This window comes from Pongo abelii, chromosome 3, assembly GCF_028885655.2.
Source record: "Pongo abelii isolate AG06213 chromosome 3, NHGRI_mPonAbe1-v2.0_pri, whole genome shotgun sequence".
Classification (NCBI taxonomy): domain Eukaryota; kingdom Metazoa; phylum Chordata; class Mammalia; order Primates; family Hominidae; genus Pongo; species Pongo abelii.
The window spans coordinates 5,823,014-5,840,733 of record NC_071988.2 but is presented as its reverse complement, the minus strand read 5'-3'; the positions used below and the strand labels follow the sequence as shown (position 1 = coordinate 5,840,733).

General features: G+C 55.6%; 2 protein-coding genes and 1 long non-coding RNA gene across 3 annotated transcripts; 1 reads left to right on the top strand and 2 right to left on the bottom strand.

The window, feature by feature from the left end:
• Positions 1-716: 716 nt before the first annotated feature.
• Positions 717-2,701, bottom strand: CFAP184 (cilia and flagella associated protein 184). Its single transcript, XM_024246318.3, has one exon. The coding sequence runs from the start codon at positions 2,479-2,481 to the stop codon at positions 817-819; it is 1,665 nt and encodes a 554-aa protein (XP_024102086.3). The 5' UTR covers positions 2,482-2,701; the 3' UTR covers positions 717-816.
• A 396-nt stretch (positions 2,702-3,097) lies between these two features.
• Positions 3,098-17,497, top strand: TADA2B (transcriptional adaptor 2B). The gene is given in 2 exon segments (NM_001159780.1): positions 3,098-3,395; positions 13,604-17,497. Coding segments are annotated over 2 exon segments (1,263 nt in total). The 5' UTR covers positions 3,098-3,125; the 3' UTR covers positions 14,597-17,497.
• LOC129058895 (uncharacterized) lies at positions 8,126-13,679 on the bottom strand. The gene is made up of 3 exons (XR_008524324.2): positions 12,109-13,679; positions 11,576-11,802; positions 8,126-10,668 (listed from the first exon to the last, which is right to left on the bottom strand). It is a non-coding gene; the product is annotated as an uncharacterized LOC129058895 (long non-coding RNA).
• Positions 17,498-17,720: the final 223 nt, after the last annotated feature.

The window sequence follows — 17,720 nt, the reverse complement described above, 5'->3', positions numbered from 1 at the left end:
GCTAGTCACATATAAAAACAATTTTTTTTTTTTTTTGAGACGGAGTCTCGCTCTGTCGCCCAGGCTGGAGTGCAGTGGTGCGATCTCGGCTCACTGCAAGCTCTGCCTCCCGGGTTCACGCCATTCTCCTGCCCCAGCCTCCCGAGTAGCTGGGACTACAGGCGCCGGCCACCAGGTCCGGCTAATTTTTTGTATTTTTAGTAGAGACGGGGTTTTACCCTGTTAGCCAGGATGGTCTCAATCTCCTGACCTCGTGATCTGCCCGCCTTGGCCTCCCAAAATGCTGGGATTATAGAGGTGAGCCACTGCGCCCGGCCCAAAATCACTTAAATTTAAGATTAATCTAAGGGGATTAGTGAGCTTCTAACTGAAACAGTGTCTCGGGACTACACAATTTAATAAATCCGAAGAATTTAATAATTAGCTTAATGCACAGGGTTTTTTTGTACCTTGCCATTCGCTGAACTTTTAAACCCTCCTACGTATGAAAGAGGAACAGTACTTTTTAGTATTACGTCATTGAAATTATGGAATTGCTCAGACTTGAGACTTCTGACAGTTTTTCATGAGAAGTCAGTTACATTAAATCACCCTTTGTTTGCTTTTCTGGACGTATTTTTTGCTCAATCCCAGATAAAACTCCTACCCCAGTTTTGGGCTCAGCACTAATTTGGAAGCTAAAACGTTTTGAGATAAATACAAAATACAGTCCCGTCCCAAATGACACAGGCCTTTTTAATAGCAACAAAGGTAAAATAAAGCAGGACAGCATGTCCTGAGGATGAAGTGTTTTGCAGACTCTTCTCATCGATCTGGTCAAGAGGGGAGAAAGGCTTTGGCCTCCCTGATCTTCTGTCTCACGCCTCTGCAGGACAAAGTGAGCCCAGCGTGGTGGCGCTTCAGGGATTCCAGGCGCTGGTGGAGCAGTTCGGTCTTGTCCACCTTTTCTTCCAAGTCCCGAAGAAGTGAGTCCTTGCCTAGAAGCCCGCACTTCTGATTCAGCCTGATGTTGTCCGTCCGCAGCCCCTCTCGGGCTTGCTTCGTCTTGGTCAGGATGTCTCTTCCTAGGGCAACCTGGGCCTCGATTTCTGCCAGCTGTGTCTTTTTGCACGCGTTCTCCGTGTCCATGAAGTGCAGCTTTTCCTTCACGTGGGTTATTACTTGCACACTGTTGGTCACCTTGCTGCGAAGTTTTAAAAGTTCCTCATTTCGTTCCTCAATTTTCTCATTGAAGGTTTGGTTCTCAATCTTCAGCTGTTCAAAGTCAATAAGAAGCAGACCCTGAGTCAGGTCCTCCTGGGTCCTCATCCTGGTTTCAAAATGCACCAGGCTCTGCTTCAGCTGAACGTTCTCCAGCCGCACGGCGCTCATCTCCTTCTCCTTTTTATCCTCCAACGCCTGGATCTGCTCCACCTCTCGCAGAGCAGCCTGGCGCCCGCCCCTCATCCGACAGCTGCCCATGGCCTGCATCACCACCTGCTTCTTGAGTGCCTGGAAGCGTCGCCACTCCTTCTCCACCCTGGTGAGCTTCTCCTGGCACTGCCGCTTCAACTGACCCAGCTCCTGGTGGTACCACTGCAGGTCGTCTGCCTGCTGCTTCTTCAGCTCCTCCAGCATGCCCAGATGGCGCAGGTATGCTTGCTCTTTCTCGGGGGCCTCGGCCTCTGCGCCCCGGTCAGCCACCTCAGCGGCCTCCAGGCCCTTCTTCCTGCGCAGCGCCTCGAAAATCTTGTGCTGCAGGTATAGGTTGTAGCGCTGGGAGCGGTTTCGCTCCACCAGCAGGGAACGGTACTGGTCCAGGAGGTCGCTGCGCAGCTGCTGCTCCTGCAGCTTCTGGACCTCCTCGGACCACTCGAGGTCCTCAAACTCGTCCCTTCCATCGAGGCGCTTCCCCTCTTCCTGGCTTTTGGCCGGGCGTCCTTCCCCATCCCCCTGCTTGCTCTCCGCGCCGTCTCTCTGCGTCTCCTCCTCGTCCTCTTCCTCCCCCTCCACCCGCTCTGTCTTGGTCTCCGGGGCTGCAGCAGCCTCTTTCTCATCGATCCTGGTCAGCGGCAGAGACGCCTGGGACCTGACTTCCTTCCCCTCCGCCGCCTGCTCCAGCTCCTCCGCCCCCGCCTCCGCCTCTAGTTCCCCGGGCCCGGCTCCGGACTCCGGCCGGGCGGGCTCCTCAGCCCCGGCCTCGGCCGGCTCTTCGGGCTCGGGCTGGGGCTCGGCTGGCCTCCCCGGCTCTCCAGGCCCCTCCTTGCCCGCAGCCTCGGCTGCAGTTAGCCCTTTCGGGGCCTTGGCCTGCTCGTCCGCGGCGGTGCCTCCCTGCGAAGCCGCTTCCTCCTCCTCCTCCCCTGGCTCCGACTCCAGCTCCCCGGGTTCGGGAGAAGTCGGAGGGCCAGAGCTGGCCTTGATCTTGGACGGCCGCGCGGCCAGGCTTTCCCCGTCTCCGCCTTCCCCGCCGGGGTCCTTAGTGTGCTCAGAGCTGACGTCCATCTCCGCCCGGCTCGGCCAGCGCAGCGGACCCCGACAAGACGCTGTTAGGTTTCCCGGGGCAACAGAAGGCGTGCGCGCTGGACCCGGCGATTGGCCAGGCGACAGGCCGTCGTCCAGAGTCTTCTCCCCGCTGCCCGGCGAGAGCAAGCCAATGGGAGGCCGCGAGCTGGCGATAGGCGAGATTGATTGGAAGCGGCCGTGGGCTCTCGCCGCGAGGGGCGTGGCGCCCCCGCCGGGCTTTCTGCCTGCCTATTTCCCACCGCCGAGCCTGGGGCGGGGCGTTCAGGAGGCTCTGGGAAAGGCGGCGGCGGCCGGCGCGGGGGGCGCGCAGGCGCAGAGCGGCGGGCCGGGCGTCCGCAAGGTGGCGCCCGCGGGGCGCCTGCGCGATGCGGCGGGGCGACAGCTGCGGCGGCTGCGGCGGCCGGGCCGGGCCGGACGGCGCCTGCGTAGTGAGGCGGGACGCGGCCCGGCTGGCTGGCTCTGGCGGCGGCTGGGCTGGGGCCGCGGTGGCGGCAGCCGCGGCGGCGGGCGGCGGTTGCTCGTGCGCGGCGGCGGCGGCGGCGGGTCCCGCGGGCGGCGGGGCGCTGACGGCCGGGGGCGCGGCGGCTGCGGCGGGCCGGGCGGCGGGCGGCGAGCGGGGGAAGATGGCGGAGCTGGGGAAGAAGTACTGCGTGTACTGCCTGGCCGAGGTGAGCCCGCTGCGCTTCCGCTGCACCGAGTGCCAGGACATCGAGCTGTGCCCCGAGTGCTTCTCGGCCGGCGCCGAGATCGGCCACCACCGCCGCTACCACGGCTACCAGCTGGTGGACGGCGGGCGCTTCACGCTCTGGGGGCCCGAGGCCGAGGGCGGCTGGACCAGTCGCGAGGAGCAGCTGCTGCTGGACGCCATCGAGCAGTTCGGCTTCGGAAACTGGGTGAGCGGCGCGACGGGGGCCGGGTCCCGGCTAGGGCACTGGAAGGCCCGCGCCTCTCCTGTAATGGGGCGCGCAGGCAGCGCTGGACCTGCTCGCTCGCTCCGCACCCCGGAAGGCCCCGGAGGTGGGGAGGGCGACGCTGCCGGTTTATAGTCGGGCACCTGTCGGAACCTATGCTCTGAGAGGCTGTGACGCGCCCAAGGTCACACAGCCGAGACGGGGCCAAGTGGGGCTTTGAACGCTGGCTTCTGACAGCAGAGCCATTTCCCTCACCTTCAGGGACGCCTTCACAGGCGTTTGCGGAGTGCAGACGTTGGGCAAGACTCGGTGCCTTACCTGAGTTCGTGGAGACAGGCAGGCCCACAGCCTCGACAGAAAGTGGTGGGAGCACCAGGGAAGGAGAACGGTGGGCGCCCTGCGGCTTGTCTCGGGGTCTCCGGGGCGGTCCCATTTGCTTTCTGTCACTGTATGCGTGTGCCCTGTGTGGTCCGCCAGTGCACAGAGTCTTTTGTGGGTAGTGTACCTGGTTTATGCTTGGGTCCCCACAACCCACGACATTGTGCGGGTGGTCAGTAAAGAAAGAACAAAGAGGCCTGGCCTGGGAGGCCTGGGAGGGCTGGGGCTTGGGTTTTGCTCTCTTTAACTTTGAGGTTTCTGTAGAGACAGCTCTGTGTGGGGAGCGGTGAGAGCTGGACTGGATCCATTTAACGCTAGCAACATCGTGTGCTAGGTTCTGTCCTTGAGAGAGGAACATGGTTGTTCTCTCAGCTCTCCTTCCACTCTGGAAGCTTGCATCCGTATTAGAAAGGAGAAAATCTCTAGCCGTATTCCCGCTCATAACCACCAAAGACATGTGGCCATCCCCAGGCACCCTGAGAAGGAGGGGAGTGAGACACCCCCAGCGCCCTTAGCTTTCCAGAGTCTTCCCCTGCTACACCAGGTGCCTGCTTCTCAGAACAGCATCCATCTCGCTGCCACCTCTCCAGCAGTCCTGCCTGGGCTGCTTTGATTGCCTTTTGCTTTCCTGAGTGAGTGAGTCTCAGGGCCGCCTCACATGCTCATTCTGAAGCCCTGGAATCTTGATTCTCCTCCCAGCTCCTTAGAGAAGATGCTCCTTTACAAACTCTTACCTAATGGCCACCAGCATTGGGATCTCCATTTTTCAGAAACTCTGTCTTACCTTGTCCTTCCATGCTGTTTGTGAATATGCACTGAGCATGTGTTCTGTGCAGATCCTACAGTGGCAGAGAACTCTGAAGGAAAGAGAAGGCTTTATCCCTGCATTCAGGGAGCTTAAAGTGTGGTACTGACTTGGACCTAGGCCCAGAGCTCTTCCCTAGCACCAGCCCTCCATGTCCAGCCGCCTCCCTGTCCTACCTGCCTCTCAGTGTCCTCTCGACTTCTTAGTTCCTTGTTCCACTAAGTTCCTGATCCAGTTTATCAGCTGTCTCCTCACAGTACATCCAGAACAAAGCACTTCTTACAGCCGTAGTCCTGGCTGATGTTTACGTTTACTTCTTGCCTTGACCACTTTGGGAGCCTCCTTGTTCCTTATTCCCCCTCCACCCCATTCCCCCATTCCACACACCATAACCGGAGTGAGCTTTGGAAGCACAAAGCGCCTCACACTGGCCTCAGTGGCTTTTACTTCAATTAAGGCAGCCTTAGAAGTGTTGAGCAATGAGATCTCGTCTGTTACCTCCCTTGATCGTTTTATATTTCTTCTACCTAGAGTGCTCTCCCCGCAAATCATGGCCCAGGATTGATCCTTCCACTTAAATATCAGTGCCTCAGAGGGCCCTTCCCTTCACCATCCCAGCACTTATCTCTACGTTAGTAGCCTTGCCGGCATATCTGTGCGTATCTCAGGACATTTTCCCGACAGCCCTTGGCAGTTGGCTTTGGACGGACCAGTTTGACTTCAGAGCCTGTACTCTTAACTACACTGTCTGCACTGCCTTCCCTGCGGCACTGTGGAAAATACACAGAACACAAGACCTGGGGAACAAAAATATCTATGTGGTTTTGGAAGAAACCAGGCTAGAAGTGGAGAGGCCTCTTCTACAACAGTACTTGCCGAACTAATGTGCACACAGAGCACCTGGGGAGCTGGTGAAAATGCAGATTCTGACTCAGCTGTTAGAGGAGACAGAACCAGGACAGGAATAGCATGGGGCTTGGGCTTGGTGCACAGCGGGCCTGGCCAGGCTGCGGTCAGGGCGTTCTCCCACTGCACCAGCGCGAGGTCATGGCGAGGCCTGAGAGCCTGCATTGCAGCCAGGGCTCAGGGGTTGCACTGGCCCGTGACCACCCACCCCCCAGGAGTGGTGAGAGGCACCAGTATTTGGTTGTGCTGCCATCTCCCTGGCAGAACCTCGTTGCGTTATCCCCCGGGGCCTTTATTTTTCTTCCTCTGAGGCTGTTCTGCAGCTCTGAGATGGGTGGTGCTCTTCTGAGCATGTATCCAGCTATGTGCACAGAGCTGGCATCTCCCACTTTGGCATATTTAGCCTCTGCCTGCTCTGGGCCAGACTCTTCCCATATGTGTCTTGTGGGATCTTCCTAGCAGCCCTCGGTGGGGGGGTTCTTATTCTTACAGTTGAAGAACAGCAGCTGTAAGAAACTCAGCGCCTTGTCAGGGATTCCATGACATTCATGTGATAGAGCCAGGAATGAGCACAGGCCTGTGTGATTCCAAAGCCTGGGCCCTAACCCATTCTGGGTGAGAGCATTAAGCAATGTGGGTCAGAGGCTGGGAGGCCATCGGTGCCACCGCAGGAGTGGATGGACTGGAAGGGCTTGACCTGATTCACTGGAGATTAGTGTGGAGGCAGGGCCTGAGCTCATGGGCTGCGACTGTGAGTGTGGAAGGAGATGGTGTGGGCGCGGGGGACAGTGATGTGACGAAAGATGAGACCTGTTGAGTTCTACTTTCAGATGGCAAATGGTGACACCTGGCCTGGGGGTTGTACAACTACCTGTGGGATTCATGGGAGAGGGTGAGTTGTGGCCAAATCTGGCAGATTTGTGGTCACACTTTGTACCAGGGCTGGGGGATAGGGCCTGAAGGGGACGGGATGTAGCTGAGCAGGTTTAACAGTGACACCTGGGGGCTTAGGGACAACCCGTGTGCTGGTGTGTATGTTTGATAGCGAGGGGCAGAGAGAACAGGTTAAAAGGACCTTGGCAACAGTGGGAAAGAGTTGGCAAGCAGTGGCCTAGAGTCAGATTAGCGGGGTTTGGCATCTCTAGATGGCTGGTTTGTGATGGATTCTGCACAGGATTCCAAGAGTTAGAGGACGCAGGCCCTGCTGGAGCACAGGAACACAGACACAAACACAGGTGACAGCTGAGGGCAAGTAGCAGTGGTGGCAGAGGAGCCGGAGCTGTTGATTGGTTGCCAAAGAAATTGGACTGACACTGAGGAGCTTGAGGAGGGCCAGTGCTCCTCTGCAGGTGGTGGTCAGGAGGGCTTTGGTGGGGAAGTGGAGTTCAAGCTGGCCCTTGTGGTTTTGAATCAAATGAGCATGTGAAGTTCTCTGTGAACCATGGAAGGCCTCGTGCACACACGTCAACACTCAGGCTCCTTCCTGGAGCCAGGTGGGGTGTCCTGAGTAGAGCTGCACCCTTTGAGATGATGGTGGACACCCAGGAGGTGGCAGAAGGCCAGACACATCGATGGTCACTGCCTTGTGCGTGCATTCATTCTCTCACTCATTCATTCAGTTAGCACTGCCTCGGGGCCTGGTATGCGCCAGCCCCTGTGGTGAGAACAGGCTAGGAGGAAGACAGCTGCCTCACCTGGCGGGTGCTGTGTGGGCAAGTGGGCCTCAGGATGTCTTGCAGAGGGAAGGACACAACATGGCTGTGCAGGTAGAGGAGAGTGTGGAGGAAGGAAGGGTTTTGTGTTTTAAGAGTCTGGTGTATTCAGGGCCAGGCAAAAGCCAGCTTGGGGTGATGGAGGAAGCTGGTGAAAGGCCCTGGGTGCCGGGTACAAGAATGTTGCTGGGGTTTGAAGCTGGCTCAGGCTCTGTGATCACACAGTGTCTGCTCACCAGTGCCAGGCCCTGAGCAGGTGCTTTGACACATGCTCCCTCACCATCTCCCCTTCCCCTAATCCCTGAGACAGGTGCTCCCCACTTTTACAAACGAGGAAACAACTGTGGGTGATGTGGGAACGTGGAATTTCAACCCAAGGCTTCTGACTCCATGCCTAGAACCATCCGTTTCATTGTTCACCAGCCATGCCCCAGGATCCCCTTAGATCTGCTGGATTGTCACCTCTGAGGCCAAGGTCTGGAAATTTGGATGGATGGAAAGAACCCCAGGGAGCTGTGAGGCACGGTTGGGAACCATGGGAAGGGGGGACTTACCTTCCCTGCCGGGGCAGAAGGCTCCACTGTGTGTCAGCCCCAGCCCGAGCATCCTGCTGGGGTTCCAGGGATGGCCATTAAGGATGGCAGGAGGGGGAGGGACAGCCCGGATGGGAGAGTGGCTGGGAGGGGCAGGGTGCGCAGAGGTGGTCTCCAACTCCAGCCCACAGTGGGACACCCAGGATGCCTGACTCACATGAGTCACCCCCACCTCCCAAGCTGCTGAGTCAGGGGTGGGGCTTAGAATCTGCATTTCTAACAACCTCCTAGGTGCTGCTGATGCGGCCGCCGTGGGACCCCACTTTAAGAACCACTGGGGTAGAGTGGTAAGACATGTCACTTTATAAAACTTCAAAATTATTTAAAAACATATTGATTTTTATTGTGGTACAATATGTGTGACATAAAATTTACCATTTTAACCCTTTTTAAGTGTCTGGAAGCATTAAGTCCACTCATAGTGTTGTGTAGCCATCACCACCAGCCACCTTCAGGACTTTGTCATCTTGCCAGACTGAAACTCTGTCCCCATTCAACACTCACTCCCCCTCCCCCTTCCCCAGTCCCTGGCACCCCCATTCTGCTTCCCGTCTGTGGCGCTAGGGACCTCATATACGTGGGTCCTGCAGGATTTGTCCTTTTCCGACTGGCGTATTTCACTTTGCCTCATGTCATCAGGGATCATCTGTGTTCTGGCATGCGTCGGCACGGCCTTCCTTTCATGGCTGAACAATCCCTTGTCATCTGTGTGGCATAATGTGTTTATCTACATAACTGTGACGGACATTTGGTTGCCTCCACCTCTTGGCGAATGTGAATAAGGCTGCTATGAACATGGTGTTCAGGGATCTCTTCAAGTCAATAAAAGTGGAATTGCTAGATTAGGTTCTGTGTGTAATTTTTTTTTTTAAGGGGTTCGCTGTATCACCCAGGCTGGAGTGCAGTGGCACAGTCATGGCTCGCTGCAGCCTCCACCTCCTGGGCTCAAGCGATCCTCCTACCTCACCCTCTCAAGTAGGACTGCAGGCATGTACCACCACACCTGCCTAATTTTTAAATTATTTGTAGAGACAGGGTCTTGCCATGTTGTTCAGGCTGGTCATGAACTTCTGGGCTCAAGTGATCCTCCCGCCTCAGCCCCGCAAAGTGCTGGGATTAGGCTAAGCCCGGCCTTGTGTGTGATTTTGAGGAACCGCCCTGCTGTTTTCTACAGTGAAGAATGCCACTTTCAAAATCTCTGTCACAGGTAGCCTTATCTGACCTGAAGGTGTCAGTCACCTTGAGGGCCAATGACAACTCTAAGTCACTGAGGTCTCTGAGTTCAGAGAGACCTAGAACTGAGGCTTGCAGGGCTGCCCACTGGAACAGGCTGGGGGCAGTGGCCAGAGACAGTGGGGTCTCCGAAAGGTCTGACACCTGGAAGCAGTGGCTGCAAAGCCAGTAAGTCCCCAGCCTCTGGCATCAGAGGGATGCTTGTGCTGAGAGTTGAGCTCTTGGAGCAGGGAGGAGGGAAGGGGAAGAGACAGGGTGACCCGGTGTCCTCAAGTCATCTCTTTAAAGGTGACAGACAAGGCTGGAAGAGGGAAGAGCCAGGGGCCACCGCATGGCCGTGACTGAGTTGGTGTGCCGGCCCTGAGGGCTGTTGGCATCCATGCCTACCTTTGCCCGGCCCCTCTGTCCTGCCGCCAGCTGCAGGTGGCCCTAGTCAGCCCAGTGTCTGAGGCTGAGCTGAGACTGGAGGTGCTGGAGTGACTTTGCTGTGGAATGTGATGAGGACAGCCTAGTCAGCCTGGAGCCCATGCGGCATGGAGGTGGGGCTTGGAGCTCCTAAGAGGGGCTGGTGGCCTGGGTGGCAGGTGGGGCCCTCCCATGTGTGCACGCTTCTGTGGAGTGGCCAGGCAGGTGACATGTCAGGGCTCTCTGGCCTGTGCAGATGGGAAATGCATGCGTGGGCTCGGCTTAGAGCCCTCCCGTGCTGCCGCCTGCAGCCTGTGGCTGGTGTGTTTCTTACCTTGCTCTGCCTGTGGGGCCAGTGGTTCCCTCCTGTCCTTTAGGACATAGTCCAGTCCCCTGTCCCACGGATTCCATTGCCTCCTGGCCCTGCAGGGGCCACCAGTGTGCCCAGCTGCTCCTTAAGATCTCTGCCCACAGAATGCCCTTCCCTGGTGGGACGCCCTGCCTTACACCCAGCTCCCTGGGGAACCGAGCCTTCCTGGCTTTTTGAGACTTCTTCATTTGGATAAAAAGGAGCTGGTGCTGGGCCTCCCTTTGGAGACGACGCCTGGCCCCAAACCACCGGGAGAAGCCCAGCCTGGGGCCGGGATGAGCTGTCCTCTGCCTCGTCCTTCACAGACCAGATGGGGGTGAGGAAAGGACAGCAGTGGGGCCACCAAGGGACAGCAGAGCCGCAGGGCTTTGCGGCATCGCCCGGGACAGGAGATGCTCCGGAGCCTGCAGGGCTGGCAGCCTCGGGCACGACGCTGGGTGCAAAGGCCTGCGTTCACTGCACATCACGGGGGCAGGGTCAGCCTGAGCTGCGGCACGTCTCCAACATGCTTGTTCCAGAAAGAAGAGCAGAAGCCCAGTGTCCGGCTTTGCTCTGCCTCTCATCACAACATCAGGAAGCGGCTAGGACCCCCTCCTGGTGTGCGCTGCATCGCTGGATGGTGGGGGGCGCGTGGTGACGGGTGTATGCTCCCAGCCACATTACCTGGTGTTGAAGTGGCTCAGCATTCACTGGCCTCGTGCCCTTGGCAGGGGCTCACCCTCAGGTTTACTTTCCTTATTTGAAAACCGTAGGCGGTAACAACACTCCTCCTTCGTGGGAAATGCACGAGCTGAGTGGGAAGATGGGTGTAGACGCGCTTATCTGCTGTTGTTTTAAATTTTATTGGTAAAATCTGCAAAAGGAGGGATGGCAGGTCAGGAAACAAGCTGAGAGGACCACAGCTGATGGAAAGAGTTGAGCCCGGCCCTGGGGGTCACTGAAGGCTTCCTGGACCCTGCGACCTGGTCTTGGATAAACCTTCCCTGTGGGAGGGAAGCTGACAGCATCCAGCGCTAGGGAAAGCTGCCGAGACGGAGCACACGCTGTGGCTGCACCTGTGTCCTCACTGCCCTACCAGGTGGACCCCGGCCCCGAGCCTGGGCATGAGGAGCAAAGGGCACCTCCAGCAGGGTGGGCACTGCCAGGCCTGCAATGTCTGGCTGGGTGCTGGGAAGCTCCTGACAGGTGCGAGGCAGGAGCCAGGGACAGCTGTAGACCCTGCGAGGCACACTGAGGAGTCCGGCTGACGCCGACGGGTTTGTGCTCCAGACTTCCAGATTTTTGAAGGATTTTGGAGGCTGACCTAGTGTTGCCAACTTGAAAATCTACCAAGTAAGTAAGATTTTTTTTTTTTTTTTTTTTTTGAGACGGAGTCTTGCTCTGTCGCCCAGGCCGGACTGCAGTGGCACTATCTCGGCTCCCTGCAAGCTCCACCTCCCGGGTTTACGCCATTCTCCTGCCTCAGCCTCCCGAGTAGCTGGGACTACAGGTGCCCACCACCGCGCCTGGCTAATTTTTTGTATTTTTAGTAGAGACAAGGTTTCACCGTGTTAGCCAGGATGGTCTCGATCTCCTGACCTCGTGATCCGCCCGCCTCGGCCTCCCAAAGTGCTGGGATTACAGGCGTGAGCCACCGTGCCCAGCCGTAAGTAAAATATTTTAAAAACATCTCTGCAAGTGAGAAGTCTGCAGGCCTCTTCCTGCTAGTCTCACTGGCTTGAGAGACCAGGGCCAATGCCAGGGGGGCCCCACAGACTCACCTTGTGACCTTGGGTAAGCAACCTGGCACCACGGAGCCTCTGGGACAAGGGGGACACCCAGCCTCACGTGCCTGGGAACCTGGTGCAGCAGCCATCGGAGCCTCCTGGAGACTGGCCTCTTGAGTTGGCTGTGTATGCAGCAGCCCCTCCGCAGCCTTGGACAGAAGCTGGTGTCCAGGGCTGGAGAAGCTGCACAGGCCAAGGCCGGCTCTGCCCCTGCCGCCCGCCTGCGGGGTGGAAGCACAGACGTGAGGCGTTGGGATAGAAATTCCCACCTTCCAGACACCCCAGGATGTTCACCCAACATGACCCTTTCCTTCCTAAAGGGCGGGCGTTAGGGAGTGTTTTTCCGTTAGGTAGACACGGCCTGTAGTTATCTGTTTCAGAGGCCATTGCGGTTCCTGGGGCTCCCTGGCCCCAAGGTTGTGGGGGAAGAGCATGAGTTCCTGGTGGCGTCTGCCCCGGCTGCTCCGTGAGAGGGGACTTCGCGCTCGCTGTGTGGGGCCCACTCTGGCCCTGAAGCCTTTTCTTACCCGTGTGAGGTGTGTGGGGCTGCACGTGTCTCCTCTTCTGGCAATGACAGACCCGAAGCTCAGAGATGGGCCTGGGTCACACAGAGTGGCAGTAGCTGCCGGCGATAGTTTTGACTTGGTGTTGTGTTTTGTTTTAGGCCAAATGCTTCCTGGGGAAATAAGATGAACAGATTTGCTGCAAACAGTGAGGTTTTTAAAAGAAGCAGTCATTGTCCCCAAAGACCAGAATCAACATTTAGCTCTAATATTTTTACTTTATGATTCTCAAAGAGGCCCACAGTTGAGTTTTGGTACTGCTTTCTGTAGTCAGAGTCCTGGGGATTCCTGGGCCCAAGGTGGCGGGGGGAAGGGTCCAGCACCTCAGCTCCAGGCATGTGTGCCAGAGGAAGCCCCAGCTGTGGGATCCGATCCGTTCCTGGAGCCCAGAACACTTCTCTCCCAGACGCCAGCTCATAGTCATCAGCCTGGATGGGGTGGCGGTCCCTCTGGTTTCAGCTGGGCCTCTGGCAGTGCTGCAGGCAGCACTGCAGCGCTGGTTCCACACCCAGGCGGGCAGAGGCATGTGGGGGCTGGGTGGCTGAGAGGCGGTGGCCAGGGAATGAGTGCGCATTTTGGGCAGTTACTTTCTGAAGTGGCTTTAGCGGTTGACTTTGAGGAAGAGGCCTCTCGGCAGAAGGAAAAGATTGAGGGAGTTATACAGTTTCCTCCCATTAAACCTTATATTTATGGGTTACCCTCTTGTAGGAATGATGAATGCTTTCAGCCAGTGGCAGACTCCCAGCCAGCTGCTTAACCGTGGAAGGTGCTAAAAATGAAGGCCTGCTCCCTTGAAGAGCCACAGGCCCATCTTCTGCAGTCACTGCCTAGGAAAGGGCCACGCCAGCCCCCCTGGCGCATGAAGGCCAGGATGGGTGTGCGGCCAGGACAAGTGTCACAGATGTGTCCTGGCCCTTTCTATTCCAGCAGGCGGCAACATGGTAGAACTGGGTCCCCTCCTGCAGTGCCGTGGACTTGGCCTGGCCTCACACCCTGGGACAAGCCCGTTTTCTAGTCTGAATGAGGCGAGTTCAGGCATTCCCTGGCCTGCCCAGCTGTGTTCCTGGGACATTCAGATAGGCCCTGAGTGCAGCGTTGACGGCAGTACCAGGTGGGCTCCTCTGGTCCCAGGTGGGGAACGAGAACAAAGTCCAGACCTCAGCCAGGGGTTCTGGCCTCAGCTCTGCCACCAGCTCACCCCAAGACCTTGTGCCAGCTTGTGCCTCTCTGGGTCTTCACTTCCTCATGTACAGAATCAGCGTGTGTTGCTTCAACATTGTCATCTCTCCCGAGCCCAGCTTATAAGAGAGTGTGTGACCGAATGCCTCTGGGGAGGGTGGGTGACGGTGCTGTAGGAAGTACTCTAGGTCAGCCTTTGTGAAAACGTGAAGAGAATCTGTGCAGAACCTAAATCTGGCACCCTGATGTTGGAACTAACCTCTGCCCTTTGTCATCGTAGGAAGATATGGCTGCCCATGTCGGTGCTTCCCGGACTCCCCAAGAGGTGATGGAGCATTACGTGAGCATGTACATCCACGGGAACCTGGGGAAGGCCTGCATCCCCGACACCATCCCCAACCGCGTGACAGACCACACCTGTCCCAGCGGAGGCCCCCTCTCACCCAGCCTCACCACCCCGCTGCCCCCGCTGGACATCTCCGTGGCTGAGCAGCAGCAGCTGGGCTACATGCCGCTGCGGGATGACTACGAGATCGAGTACGACCAGGATGCCGAGACGCTCATCAGCGGGCTCTCTGTCAACTATGACGACGACGACGTGGAGATCGAGCTGAAGCGCGCCCACGTGGACATGTACGTGCGGAAGCTGAAAGAGAGACAGCGGCGGAAGAACATCGCCCGTGACTACAATCTGGTGCCAGCCTTCCTGGGGAAGGACAAGAAGGAGAAGGAAAAGGCGCTGAAGCGCAAGATCACCAAGGAGGAGAAGGAGCTGCGCCTGAAGCTGAGGCCGCTGTACCAGTTCATGTCATGCAAGGAGTTTGATGACCTTTTTGAAAACATGCACAAAGAAAAAATGCTCCGGGCCAAGATCCGAGAACTGCAGCGGTACCGGCGAAACGGGATCACCAAGATGGAAGAGTCGGCAGAGTACGAGGCAGCGCGGCATAAACGGGAGAAGAGGAAGGAGAACAAAAACCTAGCCGGCTCCAAACGGGGAAAGGAGGACGGCAAAGACAGCGAGTTCGCCGCCATTGAGAACCTTCCAGGCTTCGAGCTCCTGTCAGATCGTGAGAAGGTGCTCTGCAGCTCTTTAAACTTGAGTCCAGCCCGCTACGTGACTGTGAAGACTATTATAATTAAAGACCACCTCCAGAAGCGGCAAGGAATCCCCTCCAAAAGCCGCCTTCCTAGCTACCTGGACAAAGTCCTAAAGAAAAGGATTTTGAATTTCCTCACAGAAAGCGGCTGGATCTCCAGGGACGCGTCTTGAAGCTGAGACGCTTTGAAAGCCAGAGTGATGCTCAGACAGTGTGCCAGCCAAAATGACTTGGGGGAGGGGAGCCGCTTCCCCACTGTTGCTCTTTTTTAAACAAATTGAGTTCCTTTTTTTAAGACAGAAATTCTTTTCATGGTCCTCTGAAAGAAGCAATAGTAACAATCTTATACTGGATCACGGGGGAAGCAAATGTGTCTATTTTAACCGAGTTCCTGCCAGTCATACACTGAGATGATGCTCCGCTGTTACCTGTTCAGTTGGGAGCTTATTGTGAGATTGGATAATTTCCTTTTGAGTGTTCTTCCCTTTGGTCCAAAAGCTATTGCGGGTGACAGGAGCAGTGTTTTCCTGCTGGACCCGCAAGCCACCAGCTATTTCCTGGTGACACAAGCTCTTCTCAGGCGGGGCTGCCTGCAGGCTCCCGTTTTCTGAGCCCACGCTGCCCACAGCTGACCCCAGCACAGCCCCGGGCACGCGGCACTTTACATGGGGGCAGCTTGGGCCCAGACTCCTCCGCTGTGTAGCAGATGAGGAAAATCAGGCCAGAGGACAACAGGCTGGCATTTTGTTGGGAACTGAAGAGGAATCTGTTGAACACAGCGACCAGATGACCTTCCATTTCACCGGCGGCAGCAGTTTCAGCGTGCAGTTCCCAAACCCCAGAGCTGACCCTGCGACCCATTTGAATACGGCCAGAGCCTGCTGGTTCACTTTGGGTAGAGCCGTGCCCCTTGGGCAGGCTCCCATAGTGACCACGTCCCCACGAATGGGAAAGCACGTTAGCGGGAGGGACATAGGACACGCGTGGACTGCCAGGCCCTCTCAGCCCATTTTCCGGGGCTGCTCGGTGCTGCTGTTAGACGTGCATTTCACTTGGAAGAACCCATTGTACAAAGTTCAAGGCTAAGAGTTCTGAATTCTGGCGTCAGCTTCCTCAGGATTTTCTTCAGTTGCAAGTACCTTTCCACTGAAAATATGAGCATGCCCGCCTGGCTAGTAGGCATCTTTAAGAGTGTCGCCATGCCCGTGCCAGCTGAGGCCTCAGACTAGCCAGGCAAGAGCCGTCTGACCGGTTGGCTGGCGGTGGTTCTGGTGGAGCACGAGGGAGCCCGGGTGGTACCCTAAGCCTCGAGCTGCTCTCTGTTCACTGTCTTGAATCGGACTCAGAAATGGCTTCTTCCCAGCCCTGCCTACAAGTTTTTCTCTGGGGTCCTCTTTCAAGGATGTCCACGGTACCTTCCTCCTGAAACTTGAGGAAGTCTTTTGTCTTCCAGCTGCTCAGGGTTCTCTGGTCCAAGACCCTGCTTTAAAGAGAGTCTTTGGAGTGCTCAGACTCCAGCGCTCCGTTCTTCAAGGAGGTTGACTTGCCTCTCGGGCCCCGCAGGTACCAAGAGACTGTTTACCTCCCAGAATGTTTGGGCTTGAAGTTACATTAAAGTGAAGTTATTTGAAAGAAAGAAAACCTCATCATTTCTAAGGATGACTTAATTACTGTGCCTTTTCCTTTCTTTTTACACATCCTACTGTCCCTTAGGGTAAAATTTTCAGCATTAAATAAAACATTTCAAATATATTGTACATGGCTTTAGTTGTAAACTATACTGCATGCTGACAGAGAAGTGCTCTTTTAGCTAAGCCCAGAACTTCTCTTTTGACAATAAAGTACTGAGCAGTGGTATCATGACGGCCACCTCCACATTGTCCCCCCTGCAGAATAAATGTGGATGACAGCAAGCTCATGCTGTCTACCACTGAACAGTGATGGAGATGGTGCTAAGTTTTTACAGTTGTCTTAGCCCCAGTGGTTCTCAAAGTGGGACTCCTGGCCCAGCAGCAGCATCCCCTAGGAACTTGTTAGAATGCAGAGGTGCAGGCCCCACCTGGCCTCCTGAATCAAAGTGGTGTGCGGCAGGGTGCAGCGAGCTGTTTTCACAAGCCCTCCAGGTGACTGGATGTAAGCTTGCTTGAGAACCATGGGTTTTAGCTATTCTGGTGTCTCCCTGATTTTCTACAACGCCAGGATCCTAGTTTGGTGAGGTTTTAAATTTAATCTTATTTTTATATAAAATGATTGCCAGACTTACTATATTAAGCTTGAAGAAGCAGAAGATCCCTGTTAATGTGTATGGCCCAGGCCAAGAGCTGTTAAATGAAAAACTTTGTGCTTAAGCAGGTTTTTAGTATGTATATCTTTTTGATGGTATGAAGAATTTATTTAGGCTTGACTGTTTTAAAACACCATGATGAATGTATAATTAATTTATGTTAAAGTATTAACCCTTTGTCACAAAGGAATGGTAATGTGATTGGCTGCCTGTCAGCCCATCGACTATTCCCGTCACGGTAGTCCTTACCTCTGTCGGCAGCTCAGAGCCTCCACATTTTTATATTTAATTCTCATGATAAATTAGCCACCATAATCCCATGGAATTAGGTCTTGTTAAAATCTAGTCCGGGCGCGGTGGCTCACGCCTGGAATCCCAGCACTTTGGGAGGCCAAGGTGGGCGGATCACGAGGTCAAGAGATCAAGACCGTCCTGGCTAACATGGTGAAACCCTGTCTCTACTAAAAATACAAAAATTAGCTGGGTGTGGTGGTGCACGCCTGTAGTCCCAGCTACTTGGGAGGCTGAGGTAGGAGAATTGCTTGAACCTGGGAGGCGGAGGTTGCAGTGAGCTGAGATCACGCCACTACACTCTAGCCTGGTGACAGAGCAAGACTCCATCTCAAAAAAAAAAAAACAAATCTAAGCAAACTATGAGTCAAAAAAAGTTGGATAACTCATCTATTTGAAATAATGCTGTCTGAATGGCCAACATCCCAAGAATGTATTAAAAACAGCAACCCTGCCTACCGTTTTGATGACCTTTTTCCATATTAAACAAGTTGAGAACAAAAGAGTGTCACTGCTTGCTTCTTACCTCTGGTTCTGAAATCAGATGTCTTCTTGGAGCCACACAGAGCTAGGGGTGAGCCACAGTTCAAACACAGATACAGACTGTCACATGACATACTTTTGGTACTTTGTATCAAACCAGTTTTTCCTCCAGAAGATTAAAGTTGCTTTGTCTTTTTTTTTTTTTTTGAGACAGAGTCTTGTGCTTGTTGCTCAGGCTG